At 27.5% G+C, this 22,793-nt stretch overlaps 1 protein-coding gene across 1 annotated transcript; it reads left to right on the top strand.

Moving 5' to 3' along the window:
- The first annotated feature begins 997 nt into the window (after positions 1–997).
- Positions 998–1,667, top strand: LOC139225228 (heat shock protein 83-like). The gene is made up of 2 exons (XM_070856195.1): positions 998–1,618; positions 1,659–1,667. Exons 1-2 carry the CDS (start codon positions 998–1,000, stop codon positions 1,665–1,667), a joined length of 630 nt encoding a protein of 209 aa, XP_070712296.1.
- The last annotated feature ends 21,126 nt before the right edge of the window (positions 1,668–22,793 follow it).

Genomic DNA, 22,793 nt, shown 5'->3' with positions numbered 1-22,793 from the left:
GAATTTATGAATTTATGATTTAAGGAGTAAATAGTGAGTGTACCAAGTATAGATTAAAGTAGATTAATAACTCTCAGATATTTAAAATATCTATTGTAACATTATTTTTATTGTAAAAATATAAAAAATCAGGAAATATGTCTCAGTATTAAAATACCAGTAGAATCAAAAACATTTGATTTAAAATATACATCTCATAATACAAAGCTCGATTGTTACCGACCCATCCAACATCATGTATTAATAATTTGCGATTGTTACTGACTAACTTTTAATATTCGTAGTACATGGAAGAATTTGAAAAACTCAAACGATCATCCTGAAAAGATACGAAATATTAATCACCCAATGTCCAATTGTCGTATAAATCCTTTTGTTGTACTCGCTTAATTTTCGGAATTCATTTAAAGTGTTAAGATATCTTTTACTGTGTAACAAAATACAATATTCTAATATTAATAATTATTACTATATCTTTAAAATATTATATTCAGCAAATAAATAAGTAAAAAAAAATTATTGTCACGTGATTGTGTATCGAAGTAGACTTTCTGGCTGTCCATACATTAATAATTATAAGTTTTGATTACAACATAGTTACTTTATTATGAGTTTTGTTTAATAAAGCATGCCGAAGTTATTATTATTATTATTATTATTGTCAAATCCGATTACGAAATATAATACCTGGATTACCGTATTCGACACATATTTTTGACTTTTTTATGTTATGAGGATAATATTTAATAAATATTCATTTCAAAATAAAAATTATGAATATATCATTCAAATGAAAAATTTCAATGATTTTAACACTTTGAATGAATAAGAAAGTGCTACACCTAAGTAGACGAATCTCCCACGTTCTAGAACATTCTTTCATCTCTTTATCCGCACATAACTGCTTGCCTCGTGGTACTCGATTGTATTGTTTGAAATGACTACACAAGAACCAAAACCAGACTTGTATCATTTCCAAGCTGAAATAGCTCAGTTGATGAGCTTGATAGTCAACACATTCTATTCAAATAAGGATGTTGTTGTACGTGAACTTATTTCAAATGCTTCCGATGCATTAGATAAGATTCGAGTTTTGAGTCTACAAGATCCTGATATATTGGGTGAATATAAAGATCTGAGTATTGATATTATTCCAGATAAAAATGCAAAGACGCTGACTATAGTTGATACTGGTATTGGTATGACTGCATCAGATTTGATAAAAAATTTGGGTACCATTGCTCAATCAGGAACAAGGGCTTTTGTTGAAGCATTACAAGCAGGTGCGGATATTTCAATGATAGGTCAATTTGGTGTTGGATTTTATTCTTCATTTTTGGTAGCTGATACAGTTGAAGTTATTTCCAAACACAATGATGATGAACAATACAGATGGATTTCATCAGCTTCTGGTACATTTACTGTTAATGTTGATCATACGGAAATGCTTGGAAGAGGAACTAAAATTATTCTCCACATGAAAGAAGATGATATGCAATATTTAGAGGCTAATAAACTTCGTGATATTATAAAAAAGTACTCTCAATTTATCGACTATCCCATAAAGTTGCATTGTGAAAAAACGAGAGAAAAGGAACTCGAAGATGAAGAACCTGAAGTTTCTCCACCTGCAGAAGGTGAGGAAGAGAAAAAGGTAGAAGAAGTAGAGGATGTTGAAGAAGGAGAAAAAAAGGAAAAAAAGAAGAAGACTGTCACCGAGCATTACATTGATATTGAGCAAGTTAATAAAGTTAAACCTATATGGACTAGAAATCCTTCAGAAGTTACTAAAGAAGAATATTCTGAATTTTACAAAAGTATAAGTAACGATTGGGAAGATCAACTAGCCGTCAAACATTTTAGTGTTGAAGGTCAATTAGAATTTAAAGCAATTTTGTTCGTTCCTAAACGTGCTCCTTTTGATATGTTTGATACTAAAACTCGTGTATGTCAAGTTAAATTGTATGTTAGAAGAGTATTTATTACTGATGATTGCAAAGAATTGATGCCTGAATACTTGCATTTTATTCGTGGTATTGTTGATTCTGAAGATTTGCCTTTGAACATATCTCGTGAAACTCTACAGCAAAATAAGATTCTGAAGATCATAAGAAAGAATCTTGTTAAAAAATGTTTAGAACTCTTCGAGGAAATCAAACAAAATGCTGAAGATTATAAAGTTTTCTACTCACAGTTTAGCAAAAATATGAAATTGGGTGTTCATGAAGATCATCAAAATAGAAACAAATTGGCTGATTTGATTATGTTTGAAACAAGTTCCAGCGTTGATGGCGAAAAAGTATTCCTGAAGGACTATATCTCAAGAATGAAAGAAAATCAGAAAGAAATATACTATATGGCCGGTGAAAGTATAGCTCAGATACGTAGCAGTGCATTTGTTGAAAGTGTTGTTGCCCACGGATGTGAAGTTGTCTTTATGGACGACCCAATGGACGAATACATGATGTCACAACTAAAGGAATACGATGGAAAGACATTTGTTTCTGTTACCAAGGAGGGATTACAACTTCCTGAAACTGAAGATGAGAAGAAAGCTTTTGAAGAGAAGGTTACAACTTATGAACCTTTATGTAAATTTATGAAAGAAGTTCTCGGTGCAGAAGTTGAAGATGTGAAAATTTCCAAGCGTATGGTTGATTCACCATGTTGTGTTGTATCAGGTCAGTTTGGATGGTCAGCTAATATGGAGAGAATTATGCGTGCTCAGGCATTGAAGGATTCTTCCACAATGAACTATATGTCGGCAAAGAAGCATCTTGAAATTAATCCAGATAACAACATTATTCAAACATTACTTGGGAGGGTAAAGGCTGATACCAATGATAAGATAGCAAGAGATGTTACCCAGCTTTTGTTTGATGTATCCCTTGTTACCTCCGGATTTATCATCCCAGATCCTAAGAAGCTTGCAGGTCGTCTAAACAAGATGATTCAAATGGGTCTTGGTATTGAAACCATCGATAGTGTTGTTGAAGAAAAACTTAACACGCAAGAAGATGGAAAAGATGGTGAAGAAGAAGATATGGAAACTGTTGACTAATTAATAAATGGTTATAATTGATGATTGCTTATAATTAACTGATTTATTGTGACACGCCATATATATAAACATTACGATTTATATGTGTTAGTTTAGAATTAATAATTTATTTTTGCGCATGTAATATTCTTTATTATCAATATGAGCGTGTTTATATTTTTACACAGTAATTAGTTTTGTATTATTCATCAAGTATTCTTATATGAGTTATTCTTTTATGAATATTTGTTTGAGATATTCATCGTTTACTCTTACTCTTGTTGATTGTCAACTGTTAAGATAGTCACTGATATTTTTTTTGTGTCGTAGCATCTCTGATTTGACTCGTAAAGGTCTCATTTACTTATTGAAAGAATAGTTGATTTGATAAATTTTGTTGTTATACCAAATGGAGTTTTTTTATAAAGCTGATGACCATAAGTGAAATAGTTGAATTTTCCCACTTTATCGAGTTTATCGTCTGTTTTATTGCGCATGTCATTAATTAGACGGTTCTTTTGGCGCCTGCGGATTATTAAATTTTATTTTACAGCAGTTTATTTGCCTTAGTTAATAATAAATTATATTTGATAATTAATTATATTTGATAATAAATTTCATTTGATAATAAATTATATTTGATAATAGAATATATTTAAAATATATTTGATAATAAAATATATTTGATAATTAATTATATTTGATAATAAAATATATTTGATAATAAAATATATTTGGTAATAAAATACATTTGATAATAAAATATATTTCATAATAAAATACATTTGATAATAAAATAAATATATTTGATAATAAATTATATTTTTTCCATAATTCTCGACACTACCAAACTCCCTGGTATAGACTATAATTTCGACTGCAGAATTTTTCGTCGTGACTCCTCTAACCGTCTTTTGACTTCATTAAAGAGTTTTTTAGCAACAAGTGTATACAAACTTATGATTTTTATTCTTCATTTATGTTATATTTTGAGTTACTGAATATAAAATTATCTTTTATATCACTGAAAGAGTATCTCTAAAATATTTAAAATCCATTTGCGTTCTCTAATAAAAATTACATGTTATGTTACTTCAGAAAATATGAATTATCTTAATAATTTTTATTAAACAACAATACTGTCTACTTAAATTCAAGTTATAACATATTATATAAACGAATAAAGAATGCTATACAATTTTCGTACATTACATTAGGCATGTCGCTATATTATCAAATATCTATTATTATTTTTATAGAATTATGGTTTTTTAAATATATGTTTTTAATATGATAGGATACTTAAAAAAATAGTCCTATTTATAGGGTTTCCCGATCAATATGAGATTTGTCCCGATCAATGTGAGATTTGTCCCGATCAATATGAGATTTGTCCCGATCAATGTGAGATTTGTCCCGATCAATGTGAGATTTGTCCCGATCAATGTGAGATTTGTCCCGATCAATGTGAGATTAATTTTCGGTTTATTAATAGTGCACGAGGTAAAATCTATTATTATTGAACTAATGATATATTTAATGTTAATAAATTTTATTTTTATACACAATTATTAAAAAAGATATATCAAATTATCGTAAATATTTAGAATGGAGTTTAATAATAAAAATAACCAAAGCGAAAAAGAATCGTCAACCATCTCTAACAAAGATAGAGCCAAGATTATTTCAAAATCTCTTGAAGGAATGTCTGTCAAGGATATTTCTAAGTCGCTAACTATTAATTACAAGTCAGTCTGGAGAATAATTAACATTTTTAATAAAACCGGCACATCTGAAATCAAGAAGCGGGGTGGAGATAGAAGATCGAAATTATCCACGGAACAAAAAGAAGATATGTTAACCTGGATTGATAACAATTGCTTGCTAAGACTAAAGGATATTACACGAATGTTACAAGATAGCTATGGCATTGTTATAAGTAAGAGCGCAGTCGATAGGATCATAAAAAGTTTCCATTACAGCCTTAAAACTACGTATCCAGTGCCCGAAAAAAGAAACTGCGAATCAACCCTTGAATCCAGGTACATGTTTTCCAAAGAATTCAGGAAACTAGAACTCGATACAGAGGATAAAAATTTAGTTTTCCTCGATGAGGTTGGCTTCTCAGTTGTCACAAGACCAAAAAGGGGCCGTGCAGCCAGAGGAACTTCTCCACTTCTATCTGTTTCGGCAGCGAAAAGCCGAAACATTTCGGTTGTCGCTGCAATGAACAAGTATGACATGATTTTCCATAAAGTTCACGATAAAGCTGTTAATGGCGAGGATTTCAAAGACTGTTTAACAAAACTGAAAGAAGTGTGCACGTCAATGAATATTAATGACCCCGTATTTATATTGTATAACGCCCGTATTCACCATTATAAGGGACTTAATGATATTATTCGGTCCCTCTCCTTAAAAATGTTATTTTTACCGCCGTATTCACCCTTTCTTAACCCCATAGAAAATGTATTTTCCGTTTGGAAAAATCAGGTCATCAGAGCAGAAGCTAAGGACGAAAAGGAGCTAAAAGAGCTAATTTCTGCAAAATTCAACTGCATCACTAGTACTCACTGCGATAGCTTCTATCGAAAGATGCTAAAATATATCCAAAAGGCTGAAAACCGTGATATTATAAACCAGTGATTTTTGATCTTAAAAATATATTATTATTTGTTTTAAATTAATTTATTATATCTCTATTTATGCGTCAAATGTCTATAAAATCTCATTGATCAGGGCAAATCTCAGTTTGATCGGAAAAATCTCACATTGATCGGGAAACCCTATATATTGAGTCTGCGCGATATACCCCAATTATTCTGATTAATTTTATCTTAAAATTTAGCATCGACGAACCACCACCAATCTTTTTAGTTCTAGCTTAAATTAAAGATTTAGATGTTAAGATTACACTAGTGTTTTTTTCTGGCACTCAATGGTTTTTTTTTAAATTATGACTATTTTTTATCTCTATAAACTTACTTTTGGTTACATAATGTCTCTATAATATACAAATAATCTATTATTATGCTTATAAAATACTTATTTTAAATGTGCTGTTAAAATTAATTTTGCTCATTATGAAGATAAACATGATAAGGAAGGTACTCGAATATATATAACTAGCAAAAAATTAACTCAGGAGATAATTTTAAAGCTAAATACTGTGCGAAATTGCATTAGATTAATCAAAGCATACTTGATATTTATTTTAAATTTAAAAAATTTTTACGAACGATTTTAATTGCAATATATAATCTTATTATATCTTTGTAATATTCTGATCAAAAAATTAGTTACATAAAATTATTACACATATTTTATTCTAACGGCTAATTTCCAGCAGATTCCATAGAAAATCTGTTTTCTTCCCTAGTAAATTTAAATATCAATTATGTCGCATAATCCTGACCCCATACATTTTCAAATTCACTATAGCGATAAATAAAATATTTTTTTAGTATATATATTTTTTTTTAATATTAGAATACTAATTTTTCTAGTATTAAAAATAGTATAATTTGCTTTTTCCTTGACTAAAACTATATTTTTATATTTTTCAAAATATTATTAATATATGCCTGTAAAATAATAAAATAAATTTTTAGCAATTTTAAAAGATTTTTCATTGTTTGTTATGAAAATTCTGTCAAGTTAAATAAAAAATCTGATTTATACCAAATACTTTTTAGTGTAATCACAATACACGAGTATCATTTATTTTACTAATATGAATTAGAATTATTTTTCGGATAATAAAAATTATTCTAAGATTAAAAAACTAAATTTTAAAATAATATTGGTCTTTCTAGAGAATTTTTATTTAAAGATATTAGCAATAAACATCATCACTTTAATTCACTTTAATTCGCTTTAATTCACTTCAATTACTCAGTGTAATTGTCCCTTTCATATAGGACTCAATAAAAATTTATATTTTTGAAGATAAAAAAGTAAGTATTGTGAAATGAACATAAGAAGTTAAATTTATTTGTATGAAAGAACTCAGCAGGTGGGTTTTAAATTTCTCACAAAAATTTATTCAATTAAGCATATATTGAGCGAAACTAAAATAAAAAAAAAATTAAGATTTGAAATTTTTATCCGTCATTCCTAATATTCTCTCACGCTTTTCTTACAATGGTAATCTTAGGTGAGCTAATTGATATTTTTAAGGATTCCATCATCACAAATATACTCATTAACATAGTTAATAGTCTTTTAAACCCCATTAACTAAACGCCAGAGCATTTTATAGAAACCATTTATCATAGTAAATAGTAGTTGTAATATTTACTTAACTTTTTATTATTACAGGGCACACCCCCTTTGTAAAATACGAAATGCTTATGATAAAAGTTCTCGGCCGTTCTAACTTAATGATATTTTTTAGTCTGTTGAAAAAGAAATTATAATTAAACTTAAAATTTTTAATTATATCTTTGGCATATACAGTATCGCCGAAGATAAGATAGTTATCATATGTTCTTTTAAACTTTCGTAATTGTCCTTGATTGCAAAATTACTCATATAAGTATTTACGATAGTGCAATCTGAATATCGTTCTACTTTGATCTGTAGTTTCATAAGCTTTTTATGAAAATGTAACTATTAGATCGAACAATTTTACAGTAAAGTGGCTATGAGAAATTTTGGCATTATTGGATGTTAGGGATAAATTTTTTTACTTTTATGTATGCACTCCATGTCCTAGTATAATAATCACCCCCTTTTACAGAGTATATTAATAATATTATAAATTTACACTATTTAAAATCACTAAAGAACAATAATTTTTATAGTTTGGAATACTCTTCATTGACATTATCCTCAACAATTAATGCAAAGGACGTTTTTGATTTTATAAAATATAAATAATTTAAATTAAGATTAATTTTTGCTATTCAACCTTTTAAAGCTTGCGCCAAATGAGTTATTTGGCCGAGGTAGAATAAAAAAGATAATAATTTTTTGAAGCCTTTTTAAAATATTCATAAGATGAAGCTTTAAAATCAACAGTAATATTCGAGGTAAGTTTAAATTTAAAATCATGTAAAGAATTTTAATATTACTAAATAAGACATTTGCTTTTTATTCATAATTGAAATAGAAGTTAGTTGAAAGACTCTTAGATAAAATTTTTAAAGAATGAGTAAATTCTTATGGCGATACGTTAAATATTCCATTAGCAATGAGAGCATTAGTTGTTTAATTAATCTATAAGACATTGAAAAGATTATAATTCCTTATGAGTAGTCAGATCGTGAGTAGTGAAAACAAACACTATCTCCTAATAATGTTTTTCAACTCTAACATCACAAAGATAAGAAGTATTTAAGATACGATTATTTCTTTTTTTCTGGTATTTTTAATTTTTTTAATCATTTTAAGTTTATTGAAAAAGGTGAATATTTTTATTTTTAGTTGCTATAACAACCTAGAAAACGCTGATTATTGAAAAATCTTTATTTACAGTAAAATCCTTGATTCATGTATTAATAGGAATTTTTAGTTCAATAGAGTCTAAAAATGTATGGTTATGACTAAATTTTTCCTTTAAATATGTGACTTTTGATACTGTTGTGTATACGATTTGATACGACTTGGAAAGTCGGGCGGCTGAAGGAGGTAAATTTATAAACGATTAACTGTCAATACCAATCTGAAAGGAAGTACGTTGCCGCCATTAACATAAGGAATACAAAAGAACTAAGAACTTGGTATGGGGAACTATCAAGATACAGTACTGCCCTACCTCTACAGATATCAAACGCTGGTTTCCATAATTGCGGCGACGCCAATTGCAAAATGAAGCTCCCGGCCGAATTCACATTCACCTCCTTTTGCTCTATATAAACCTTATTACTTATTTTGTATTTATCCCTTACTTTTTCATTATTGTATTACTTAATTCAATTATTTGCCTTTTTCTGGAAAGCTACGGATACAACAGATACATTATTTTTTCAATCTTTCCGTGTAAATTTTTAAACAACTCCATATTTAGTTATTAATTCGTTTTTTGCCTTTTACACAAAAAAATATTCACGGATTTTGACTTTAAATGACATATACACTTTTTTTACTTTATAATGAATCTTATAAAGTAAATTTTTTGCAAATGATAGACAATTATTAAATTTCTTCATAGTACAAATAGCAATTCTAACGTTGACTTAACCACTTTTTTATGCTTTAAGAGACTGTCCGTTTTTTTAGTAAAAAGTTACCTCGTTTTTTTATTACCACCCACCTATGGAATATAACTTATGCTAGGGATATCTATTACATCAAATCTGCTAAACACGTTTGCAGCCTTTTTACAAAATTAAAATTAGTCTAAATTCAATTTATTCTTTCCAAAATTTTCATCATCACAAATGGTTAGGGTTTTAGAAATTAAAACTTTCTTGTATATGAAGAATTTAGCATCGATGCCGATTTCATAAATATCTCTCTTTTAACAATTTCCCTTATATTTTCTTTAATCGTGTTCTGTGGTTTATTTATCACACAAACTTTCTCTTATTTTACGCCAAAGTAATTATATTCAAAGAACAGCTATTTGTGAAAATTATATAAGTTTACATGTGTATTACAAAAGACTCCTACAGAAACACTAGAATCCATTACAGGGCGCTCTATGCTTAATTAAGTAATAATTCTTGATAACATTATATGTTCCGCGGTTTCAGCTATAAATAATCCATGTTATCTTACATATAATAAATTAAAACCAAATATTTAAAAAAAAATCAAGCTCAATTTTTCTCGCGATTTAAAAAAACTCAGCTAATATTTCTTGGTAATGATTCTCTAATTCATAAAAAAAACATCATTTTTATGAGTCTGTAATAATTTTACACAATTTATGATGAGAATTTTTTATTAAATATTTTGTCGTGAAATTGTTTAAAATTTTCTTTGTTACTAATTAAAATAAATACCTTTAAGAATCACATTCTATCACTTTGATCAAACGACGGCAAAAACAATCAAAGTGGCTATAAAAACACCCCTAGCTCTTCTATCTTATCTCATTTAATCACTGTTCCATAGTAGAAATTATTATTATATTTTGTAAAATATAATTTTAAAAACAATTATCTATAAGTATATATTTTACATCGTTAAATGCAGGTATATGAACGTCTTAGATCAGCCGACCAAACGATGACTTACTGGACTGTATTTATTTTATTGATAAGACTATGCAAACGTAATTTCGAATTTTGCATGGATGACTGTAATATGGATAGAGTGAAGTTTAAAAACTTATTAATAGGCGAAGGTTACTGTAGTTTTACCAGGTAAGTAGAGGATTCTCAATTTTGATGCAAGTTAGCTCACAACTACCACGCGCAAAAAAACTTTGCTGTGGATAAATTTAATGCGGATTTTTATTGATTTACCAAAATTAGGCAAGAATTATTGCTTTATTTTTTATAATATAGTGATTTTTATTGTTACTAGGTAAAGCTTTAAGTGTAGCTTATTAGACTATGAAATTCAAGTTTATCGGACTTTCTTACCCAAACGCTTTAGACGCCACAGCGGAATTATTTGACATAATTTGCACACACATTACACTTTTCTCTAGCTTATTATTCTGCAGTAGTTTATGTAAGCCACAAAAAAGAAAATTTCGCGGCGACACTACCCCTATCCGATACATCTTCTGGACGTTAGCTCTGTAATAATCACCTTGAGGGCAAAATAATCTACTTACGCACCCTAGTGTATCAGTACTTGATTTAGCCCTCTCATCAGACATCCACCTACTACCAGGAGAGTGTATAATTTTTATAGAAGCATGCAATTACCATAGTATTCCTACTCAAATCGGATTGGGATGTATGAAAGACCGAAAATAGTGGACGGCACTCGGTCTCGAACTCATGACTACGATGTCAGCGAGTATAGGCCTATACCACAAAGCCATCTGCTTTCTAAAATTATTTTATTTATTGCGTCAAGCGACTTTCTTTTGCAATGCAGAGAGGTAACTATAGTGTGACGAAAAAAATGAACTTATGAATATGCTTTTTTGCAACAAGTGCAGAAAATACAGTTCATAAAGAAATTATTCATGAATTGAGCTATCTGAATTTGCAATTTTTTCTTAAAATATACTATTCTTCATTTTAGAGAAGTATTGGGGCGTTTTCGAGAAAAAATCCAAATTTCTTAATAAACCACAGTAGATTGGAAGAACTTTGTCAGAGATGATTACTACAATCATCTAGTAGAATACCCTTAAATGATTTTCTAACATATTATTGTTTTGCAAATAGACGAATCAAGACTATGAATAAGAAAATTCTGACATATACAGAACAAGTCACTCGAATTAATAACTTCTTATTGGAACATATTTTAAAAAAAACTCAGCAAACATCCATTTAAAGAAACACTAAAAGTATGCATGATTAATGATTTTTGGCTTTTTATTGTGCCAGAAGAAGATTGAAGAGTTTAGTTAGGTCAAAAACTCCCCTTCAACCCTTTAATATTATCATAATTTAAAAAATACAGTGATTATGTAATTTTCGTGAACCACCTATTACAATCTCATCAGTATATCTGCTTATAGAAATAATTAAAAAAATAAGTATCCCCGATAAAAATTTTCACGCTGTAGAATCCGATTCCTACCGATCAGCCTACGAAGAATAATAATAGTATAGCAGCACACTGCTATACTATACAATCAATTTCTACGTCACACATATATTTTAATATGCAAGTTTATTTCGTGTGAAACTAAAAATATATGTTTATTCCATTCAACCAAATAGTGTGACATCATTTCGAACCAACACTAGTTCGATTCCCTTATTATTTAATGATTAACTATTTGTATACATCTTACCACTTATTGCAAATAGTATGGTTTCTACGCGCCAGGTAAAGGAGGATGTCACACACGCATTTGGTTATTTACGAAAACTTATTATAAGTTTTGAAGTTAACGTGAATTTTATATATAAAATCATATTTTATAGTCAAATAATTTCAATAAAGGATTTCGTATAATTGTGACTTGGCATAAAATAAATGTTAAAAATTATACATAAATAAGCAGTTTTTGCTTATAATAAGTTTTTAATCCTTGTTGTACAAATTTATATAATTTCTTGAAAAATTGAGAAAATTTCGACACATACATCAAAGATAATTCCTTATAATAAAAAACATTTAAAATGAATAAATATATATAGATATTTATATTTTTTCCAATCATTTCACTAAAAATGTATTCTAAAAGCATAGTGAAACGAAAGTAAGGCAGTAAAGTTATATAATAAAACAACACTACAAAATAGCGTTTAAAAACATTTTAATTAATTATTTTTTATAAAAAATTTTCGTATGGGAGAAATTTACCAACGACTCTGTGCGCATAGGCATGAAATGGGCGACAACAACGAGGGAAAAGCTTGAAAAAATATTATAGAGATCAAATAAGGACAATAAAATGATATTTTACAATAATTATTTTCATCTGAAATATCATAATAATGAGAAAAAACAATGTTTGTCTACATTTTGTATCCTGAAGACAAAAAAGAAGATTATTTACAAGAATTTAATACTATCTCACAAAAATGGAATAGTCAAGTCCCACAGTATATCATGCTTGATTTGAAGTTATCTGTTTACGTTACTTTGGATCTTGTAGGTTACGATTATCATAAATACCGTAAATGCACATTTGATTGTTCAATTTTTTAGTACAAATAAAAAATGTACAAATTAGTTGCGGGTGATGTTGAAGAATTTGTAGATTTTATTGGGTAAAAACGAATGTTAAAGTACATAATGTTAATTAAATATTGTCAAGTATCTACGAAGCAGGTTCTATGTAACAAAATATCAGGTAAGTTACGTGTGAATATGCTCTTATATTAACTGCACTATAAAACAAAGAAAAACTAATTTCTATAAAATTTCAGATAAACTTTATAAGGAGCAATACATCATTTTTGAAAATTTTGTCCTAAAACTCAAATAAAAGAAGTTGTCAATGCTTCAATAGAGTTAGTTGCAATTTTTTATAGTAAATTAGGAAGTGGGTGTAAAAAAATTTGGCGAAAAGCCAATAAAAATTAGGTGGTGTTGGAGTAATATGAAAAATCGATGAAACATTGTTCAGACATAAGCCAAAATATCACAGAGTACGAGCCCCAGCTAATAAAATATAATCAAATATGAGTTTTTTAATTTTTCATTGATACTAGTTTTATACCTGGTAGCAGTTATTTTAATTTATTTTAAAAGGCACCACTGCAAAACATTGCTGCGCATAATCATTGAAAACTAATAATTGCAGGAATGGCACCAATATACGCTCTTATAAGTGGATAGCCTATAATTCTTTAGGCCAACAAAACTTTGTTTATAGAGAGGTCAACCATAAATATCATATCATATAACGTACCTTTAAACACTTGTTTAGATTCAAAACTTTGAATCATAATAGAGTACGAAAAAGTATAGACTCAAAAAAATGATGGGGCGGATGAAAACAAATTAGAGTATATTTGTATGAATATCAGTGTAAAAACAATGTTCCAGGTGATCCTTTCGAGAAAAAAATCACATTAATAATAAATTATTTACACTGATGTTTTTTTATAATTTTTTATCTAGTGTGCAAATTATTAATATCAATAACAATAATAAATACGGGGCAATAGCCGACAAGATTTGTTGCTTCTAAAAAAGCAACAAAACCACAACATTCCTTTGTTTATTTCATTTAGGCAAATATAATTTGTTAAAATTGGAAAAATTTGGATTCATCAACGAATTTTCGAATAATAACGAATTAAGACCTTTCAGCAGGTGTAATACTTTGCTTGGTTTTGTTCCTGTGGAATATATCGAAGTAGAATACTAAAAAATATTACCGAAATCTCAAATACACCAACTTATCAATGTTTTTCTAATATTTTGAATAAAATTACTTCAGGGGAACAAACTAAAAAAAAGAGAAACGGGACGCTCATTTTACAGTTATAAACGATATTCTATCCATATCAAATTTCGCAGGAATATTCAGTCGATATTTTTTGATAAAGCAATAAACCACTTAATGCTAATAACGATTTCGAATGATATAATATCAATTATTATACATATTACAATCAAAAATACTTGGAATTAATTTCAAAATTTAATTACTTGAAAAATAAACCCAATAAAATTATAATATTACAAATATACGGTTAAAGCTACATTCGATTAGACTAATTTTTTGGTAATAAACTAAACTCAATAGTACGCATGCTCATCAAAATTTGCCTTTTTGACTACCACAAGGTTACTTATAAAATAACTCTTGAATTATTTTTCCTAATAAAATTCACATTTATTTCAACAAAGTTATATTAATTCAAATCTCACAGACACCTAATATTAAAATAAAATAAATATTAAAAAATAATTGATAATATCATTAATTATAAAATTAATATCGTATTATGATTACATGAAAAATTTCATTTAGAAATCGCACAAACGTAAAAAGTACCTTTCGAATTAATACTAAAAATAACTGCGCGCACATGTAATGGATATTACTTTAAGTGATCTGAAATTTACGTGAGATCAAATGAAATATTGAAATGATAATTTAGCTTTCACAAATAGATGCTACCAAATTTTACACATTAATTACTAAAATGATTTCTAATCTATAGAATCAATTAGATTATCTATGTTTTGGAATCTATCGCAAGTTTAAATTAAAAAATAATAAATAAAATCAAGTTATAAAAATTGGATGGAAAAATAAATTAATTTTTATTAGGAAAAATGACACATGGTACAATTTGAGAAGTTGCGTGCGATGCAATTATTGGGATTTCTTGTCCACTTTACTCGTAACTATTCACAGTTGTATCGCAGTCAATTCTTGTATTTAAAAAAAATGAGTGATGATAAATCAAAAAATATTATATGGATTGACATGGAAGTATATTAAATATTTTTCATACTACTAACAGTATAATATTTATAGATGACAGGTGCTTGCAATATATTTTTCAATAAATTACAATTTTTTTATTAACTTTACTATGTATTTTATCATATTATAGGTTTAGATCATATGAATGATAAAATATTGGAAATAGCTACTATTGTAACTGATGCTAATTTAAAAATTATAGCTGAAGTAATTGAAAATCATCAAAATTATATTTATTTGGAATTATTTATTTATTAGGCACCAACATATATTATTAATTGGCCTGATAGTGTATTGGAGAATATGGGTGAATGGTGTATGGATCAACACACAAAATCTGGCCTAATAAGTGATTGTAAAAAATCTGAATTAAAATTAGATGAAGCGGACAAATTGGTAGTAGAATTTCTTGAAAAATATACTCCTAAAGGTATATGTCAAATAGCTGGATCATCGGTGCATTGTGATAAAAAATTCATCGATCAACATATGCCGTTACTCTCTAATCATTTGCACTACCGAATCATTGATGTTTCTACAGTTAAAGAATTAGCCACGTAGCAAATTTATTACTTCACATTTAATCAAAAGAAATTAATTTTAATTTTTATAATTATCCATTTAGTCGTTGGTATTGCACAGGTTATGCTGTTCAATTGCCTTCGGGAAATCATCGGTATTTAATAATAAATTGAAATTTATCATTAAATTAATTTTTAGTGCTAACGCGGACATAAAAAATAGTATAACACTACTAAGAGTATATAGAGAAAGATTTTTCAGAGAAACACCAAATTTGCCTCAAATAGAAGATGTTGAACAAAATTAGAATAAAAATTTTGATATTATAGCTTAATTTAATATTTATTCTACTTATGTACTGTTATATTAAGTTATTTAGTTTTTATAGCATTATTACGTTACTTTGTCGTTTTTAACAAATGGAATAAAAAATGTTGATATTATAGCTTAATTTAATATTTATTCTACTTATGTACTGTTATATTAAGTTATTTAGTTTTTATAGCATTATTACGTTACTTTGTCGTTTTTAACAAATGGAATAAAAAATGTTGATATTATAGCTTAATTTAATATTTATTCTACTTATGTACTGTTATATTAAGTTATTTAGTTTTTATGGCATTACTACGTTACTTTGTCGTTTTTAACAAATGGAATAAAAGATTTTGATATTATAGCTTAATTTAATATTTATTCTACTTATGTACTGTTATATTAAGTTATTTAGTTTTTATAGCATTATTACGTTACTTTGTCGTTTTTAACAAATGGAATAAAAAATTTTATAGGGTTTCCCAATTAAAATGAGATCACTCTCGAACAATTTGCGATTAGTCACGATCAGTGTGAAATTAAATCCCTTTTAATTATAGTCCTACAAATATGAACTACTATTATCTAACTAACTGATGTATATCTTTACGAAATAAATTTTATATTTATATACAATCATTATAAAAGATATTGTATCATTCTATAAATTCAGAATGGAGTTTAATGATAAAAATATCTAAGCGAAAAAAGTTAATCAACTAACAGTAAAAAAGATAGAGTCTAAATTATTTCAAAGTCTCTTAAAGAATTTGCGCTAAAAATTTTCCTAAATCACTAGCTATAAACTACAAGTCTGTTTGGAGAGTGATTAACATATTTGATAAAGCAGGCACAAGTTAAGTTTAAAAGCGGGGAAGCAATGGGAGATTATAATTATCCTATGAAAAAAAATTGGACATATCTAAGTGGAGGGTAACAGTTGCTAACTAAAACTAACGGATCTTATAAGAATGATATATGATAGCTATGTAATTGTTATAAGCAAAAGAGAACTTTGTAGAATTGTTAAAAGTTTGCACTATATTCTAAAAACTACCTATTTAGTGTCTGAGGGAGGAATTTTAGAGTCAACCTTAGATTCTAGAGTCAAATTTTCCAAAGAGTTCAAAAAGTTTTTTTTAAGATACAGACTACAAATGTTTTCCTTTTTACTATATGAGATATTTTGTGAATTTTCATAATAATAAAATGGCACTGTGTGACTAAAGGAGTTTCTATGCTCATACCCTTTATAGCTGACAGAAGCCGAAATATATCTGTTGTTAATATATTGAATGATTATGGCATGATTTTCTACAAAATTCATGATAAATCAATTAATGATGAAGACTTCAAGTGTCGTTTAGAGGAAGTGAAAAATAAGTGCAAATTAATGGATATTAATAATGAAAACTTTATATTAGATAATGCCGTTATAAAAGACGAAATGACATTATCAAGTCTCTCTCACCCCCTCAAAACGTTACTTATGTCACCATTTCTCTGTTCTTAGTTCCAATTGAAAATATTATTTTAGTTTAGAAAAATCATGTTATCAGTGCTGATGCCAAAAGCTAAAGGAGTTAAAAGAACTGATATCTACAAAATTCTACTGCATATCTAACAACCTTTGGATGTTGTCGGTTAGGATTATCTTTAATACCCTAAATGCGCATTTGTTTTTTTATCATTTATCTGCTTTTTTGATGAGTTATTACACGGAAAAAATATTGAAATTAGTTGCAAGTAATGTTAAAGAATTTATACATTTTCTTGGACAAAAACAAATATTAAAGTCCAGTATGTTATGTACATATTGTCAAGTATCTATGAAGCAGGTAGTATGTAACAAAATATCAGATAAGTATGTATGGAAATGCTTTAATGTTAATTGCAATAAAAAAAACAATTTCAATAAGGAAAAATTCATTCCTAGAAAATTTCAGATTGACTTTACAAAGAGCGATACATCTTTTGTGGAAATTTTCTTCTATGAATCAAATAAAAGATGTTATAAAAGAAGTTAATGTTTCAAGAGAGTTAGCTGGAATTTTTTATAGTACATTAAGAAGTGGCTGCAACAAATATTTGGATGAAAATCCAATCACTTTAGGTGGCAATGGAGTAATATGTGAAATTGATGAGTCATTGTTTAAACATAAGCCAAAACATCACAGAGGAAGAGCTCCAACTAATCAAATATTATAAAATATGGGTTTTGGAATTGTTGATACTAGTTTTATACCTGCAAGAGGCTATATGAAAGTAGTTTCAAATCGTACAGCTGAAACATTGCTGCCTATAATTTCTAATATTTGTCGGGATGGCACATATATTAGACATTCTGATCAGTGGAGAGCCTATAACTCTATAAACCAACAAGGCTTTTTTCATAGAACGGCCAACCACAAATATCATTTTGTAGATCCTGAGACACATGTTCATACTCAACATATTGAATCATACTGGAATAAGCAAAAGTATAGATTTAAAAAAATGATGGGAGTGGATGAAAACAAATTGGAATATTATCTGTATGAATTTCAATGAAGAGACAATGTTCCAGGGGATCCTTTTGATAAAACAATTACACTGATATTAAATTATGTAAACTAGTATTTTTAATTATTATTTTTTGTATTTTATATGCAAATTATTAATAATAATAAGTACGGAGAAATAACCGACAAGATCCAAACCTTTGTGATAGCTTCTATCAAAAGACGCTGAAAAACATCCAAATGACTGAAAACAGAGAAATCACTAAACTTTCTGAGTTACTAAATTATTTAATATTAAATTTTAGACAATGAGATTTTATATTCCTTATTTGTGTCAAATATCTATAAAATTCACATTAGATTAGAGTAAATCTCACATTACATTAGAGTAAATTTCACATCAATCGTGCAAAATCTCATTTTGATAGGAATACCATATATAATTCTGAAAATATTATCTACCGAACAGACTGTTTGTTTCGCACCAAATCAACAGAATTTTTTATTTTACTTTAAATATACACGAAAAAATTATGACGTTCAGAATTTGAAAGTTCGTGATTTTTCACAACGCTGTTGTGTTTTAGCTATTATAAATTTTTTTCTATTTAAAATTTAAATCCGTCAACACAACATATTTTACTATAGACTTCTAGGTGGTCAGACTTGCTTCATTAAACACTGTAAATACTGCTACGGCATTACACTACCATTATTTATGCGAATTTGTTACAGCAAAAATGGTTTCATTATTTTTCGATAAAGTTGGTGTTATGACCTCTAAAAATTATTTTTGGATTGATTGTCTTCCCTAGTATGTCAATGTGGGAAATTGACATACATACTTTTAATACAAGTATGCAATTATTTAGGATTTCTTTACTCGTTTCCGAATGATAAACTCAAAAGAGCTGGAAAAATTATAAAAGATGGGTTTCGAGTTTGCTCCATTATAAAAAAGGGTAATGAGCCTACACAAATATACTATCTTTACACTTATTTTCAACTTTTTAACTCATAAAACTCTGTGAATTTTTTTATAACTAGCTTTTTAACATGTTTGTGATTTTTGACGTCATTTTTAATTTCCTTTCATGTATTTGAATTAATTTTACAGTACAATTTTCTTAAATGTTTTATACCTATTAAACTTGTAATTGATCATTAGTCATATAATTAATTATTACAGTTTAAAGTTTCTAATATATATAAAATTAATTTTTGAATTATTTCAATTATAATCCAAATAATTTGTATACCAAGTAATTTTTTTTCTTTTTTACTACAAAATTATATTATTAAAGCTCTATTTAAATAAAATAGACATGTTTATGACTAAATATGGTATAAATTTAAAAAATAATATATAATCTAATATATAGAAGATTATAAGTAAGTTCTCTTATGTAAAAAGCTTACATTTAAAAGAATTTGCATAAGATATCCTCTTACTTGCCCCACATTTTAAAAAAAAATTAATTTTACAACATTTTCATTATTACATCCTCATGTTTTTACTTATATTTAGTTACTAGGTCAAACCCCTCATGCAGCTTATTGGGATGTAAAGTTAAAGTTGGCCAGACTTTCCTCATTAAACGCTGCAAGCAATGCAGCAAAGTTCTCCATAATTATTCAGCTACACAACATCACACATCCGCTTTGACTTATTCTACGGTAATGTAGGAATTTAACCTACTAAAAATAAACATCCTCTTTTTGAACTGGCCACCACCCCTACCATATCAATCTATTGGACGTTTTTAATATATGGAAATCCCATCAACGAAGACACAAGTTTACTCGTAGTGCATCATATCAGCACACAATTTCACCCTCTCATCAGGCTTCCTCACACTACAAGCATGCACTATAATTTTTTTATGGAAACATGCAATTACCATAGTGTCCCTACTAACTTCGGATTAAGGGATAGAGTATACCGAAAACAGTTGGTGGCACCATGACTCGAATTTTTTACATCAGGGTCAGCGAGCTAAGCCTTCTGTCCGCCTATGCAGTCAAATACTTCTGGTGTAGCATTGTCGCTTAAATGACCATTTTTGATTCACTATTACTATGCAGATTAATTGAGGAATTCAAATTTAGCTTAATAAAATAATCGTACAATTCTATATATATATATACATATATATATATATTCTTTATATTAGATAATATGTGCAAAGATTTCTAAAAAAGTTTAATTTCATTCTTGGGGAAGTGATAAGAATTTTTTTTGCTTAATGAAAAATTTTTTAAATATTATTTCATGAATTTACCCTTTAATATATATTATGATTCATAACTTTTCATTTTGAATTCTGTTATCGAAAAATTTTAATCTTTTAGAGTTTGAATAATTTTTCCGAAATATCCTTTAATATTGAATTTTTTTAAATAGTGACCGACATGTAACTTTTTATTTCACCTCTATTATATATTTCATGAGGACATTTTTCATTCGCGGCATTGTTTCCTCTTATGTTAGTTAGATATTTATACAAGTATACTTAAAGTTGTTTTAATTTTAAGACAATGGTTTGCATCATTTTATAACTAGCTAATTCGTCATTAATTTTTTTTATAAAATCATTTGATCATATAAATAAATGCCCTCTTTGGGATCTTTCATAGGGAAGTAGATTCATTAATATATGACTTTAAAGCAAGATATTTTACTCCTTTAATGGCATACTCAAATACCCAAAGAAAGATAATTTTTAAATTAGTCGACTTCCAATTTGATGAGCCATTAAGATATTTTTTATGTTGAAAATTTCTCAAAGCATTCAATGATAGCTTTAAATCATCATAAAAAGTAATATAGTCAATTTTATTAGTAGTAAATATGAACGTAGTTTTAATTTCTTATGGAAAATAGAGCATTCATTTATGCTTTCAATATTAAAGAATTGTTCTTCTACTCATATCATTGATAAACTATTTATTTTGGTTCATATTTATGAATATTTTTTTTGCCAAAATTGATATTTTTGTGTACTTTATTTTTTTTAAATATTTTAAATACTGTTATCTAATCATATTTTAATCCTAGGTATAAAAATAATATACTATATGTTTCATATTTATAACTTATATTTTTTATCATTATTCGTTTTATCAAATATACCGTTTTTATAATAGTCTGCTTATTTATTGAGTAATTATTTTTTATATCACCCCTTTATTACTTGGTATTATCATGTACAATATTCTCCCTATCTACAAGGCTATTCTCTAAAATTAAATTTATACTATAATAAATTACTTAAAAAATGTCATTTTATATATTAGACTCATGTATACACATTTATATTTTGTTTATCTTGCCTCCAATCAACATAGTAGTAATTAATACATCGATATTTTTGCAAATAATACTTGTTTTTTTTCTTGTTACAATCCTGCAGATAAATCAACCCCAGTGATTTTTTATGTGATGTGACTTTTTTCCGCACCTATATTTAGTCAACTCCATATCAATGCTATTTTATAGAAAAATATTCCTTTATCAAACCAAAAAAATTACCTTTATTAAGATTTTATAAGCAGCTAAATTAAGGGATTCCCTCAAACGGTCAATTTTTGTAGAATCGACCCCGACTGTTTATTTTATCTTTTCTACGTAAAACTATTTTATTTAGTCTATAAACAGAATAATAGAAAGAATATATAATATACTAATGGTACGTAATCTACCGATAGGTGATTCTGTGGATTATCTGAGTTAGTTCGTGATTAATAAATTAAACTCAGTTTTTCATTTTTCCCACTTACAGCAATACTCAATTTTTCCCAGTGTATCATCAGTGTAAAAACATTTCAATATACTATGATTTTAATGATTTTACTTAAAATTATCAATCATCCTGAAGTGAATTTGAGGTTTTTTAATAATGAGTAGAAATAGGTTTGTTTAAAATTCTATCAAACCTTCTAAAGAAATAATATGCGAGCAATACATTGAATTATTTAAAAATATCCCAATTATTATTTTTTTGTTTAAAAATAAGTATTCGAGTTTGTTTTTCTCCCAGAGCTAAGAATCTAAGAATCAACGAGAATAATGATATAATAACGCTTGTTATTTTTCAAAAAAATCTGTCACAGACTGAAGGAAAAAATATATATCTTTGGTAAATGTTTATCTAATTATTATATACCTTAATTTCAAGAATCATTGCAAAAAAAGAGGAAAAATAAGTACAGCGACAACAGGGACGAAAGACTACGAGTTTTTTTATTACAAACATTTTCGGATTACAATTTATTAACGACTTAAAGAACTTGAAATTATTTAAATTTTGTAGCTAGAATTTTTATATATTTTGTAGTAAGTAATTGTATAAATTTTATTATTGTAAAAGAAAATATAAAAAGTTGGGTAAATTCTACCCCCATAAGTTCGATAGATTTAGGTCGATTTTTTGATAGC

Source organism: Pempheris klunzingeri, unplaced genomic scaffold (assembly GCF_042242105.1).
Source record: "Pempheris klunzingeri isolate RE-2024b unplaced genomic scaffold, fPemKlu1.hap1 Scaffold_88, whole genome shotgun sequence".
Classification (NCBI taxonomy): Eukaryota; Metazoa; Chordata; class Actinopteri; order Acropomatiformes; family Pempheridae; genus Pempheris; species Pempheris klunzingeri.
This window is presented reverse-complemented; position numbering and strand designations above follow the sequence as displayed.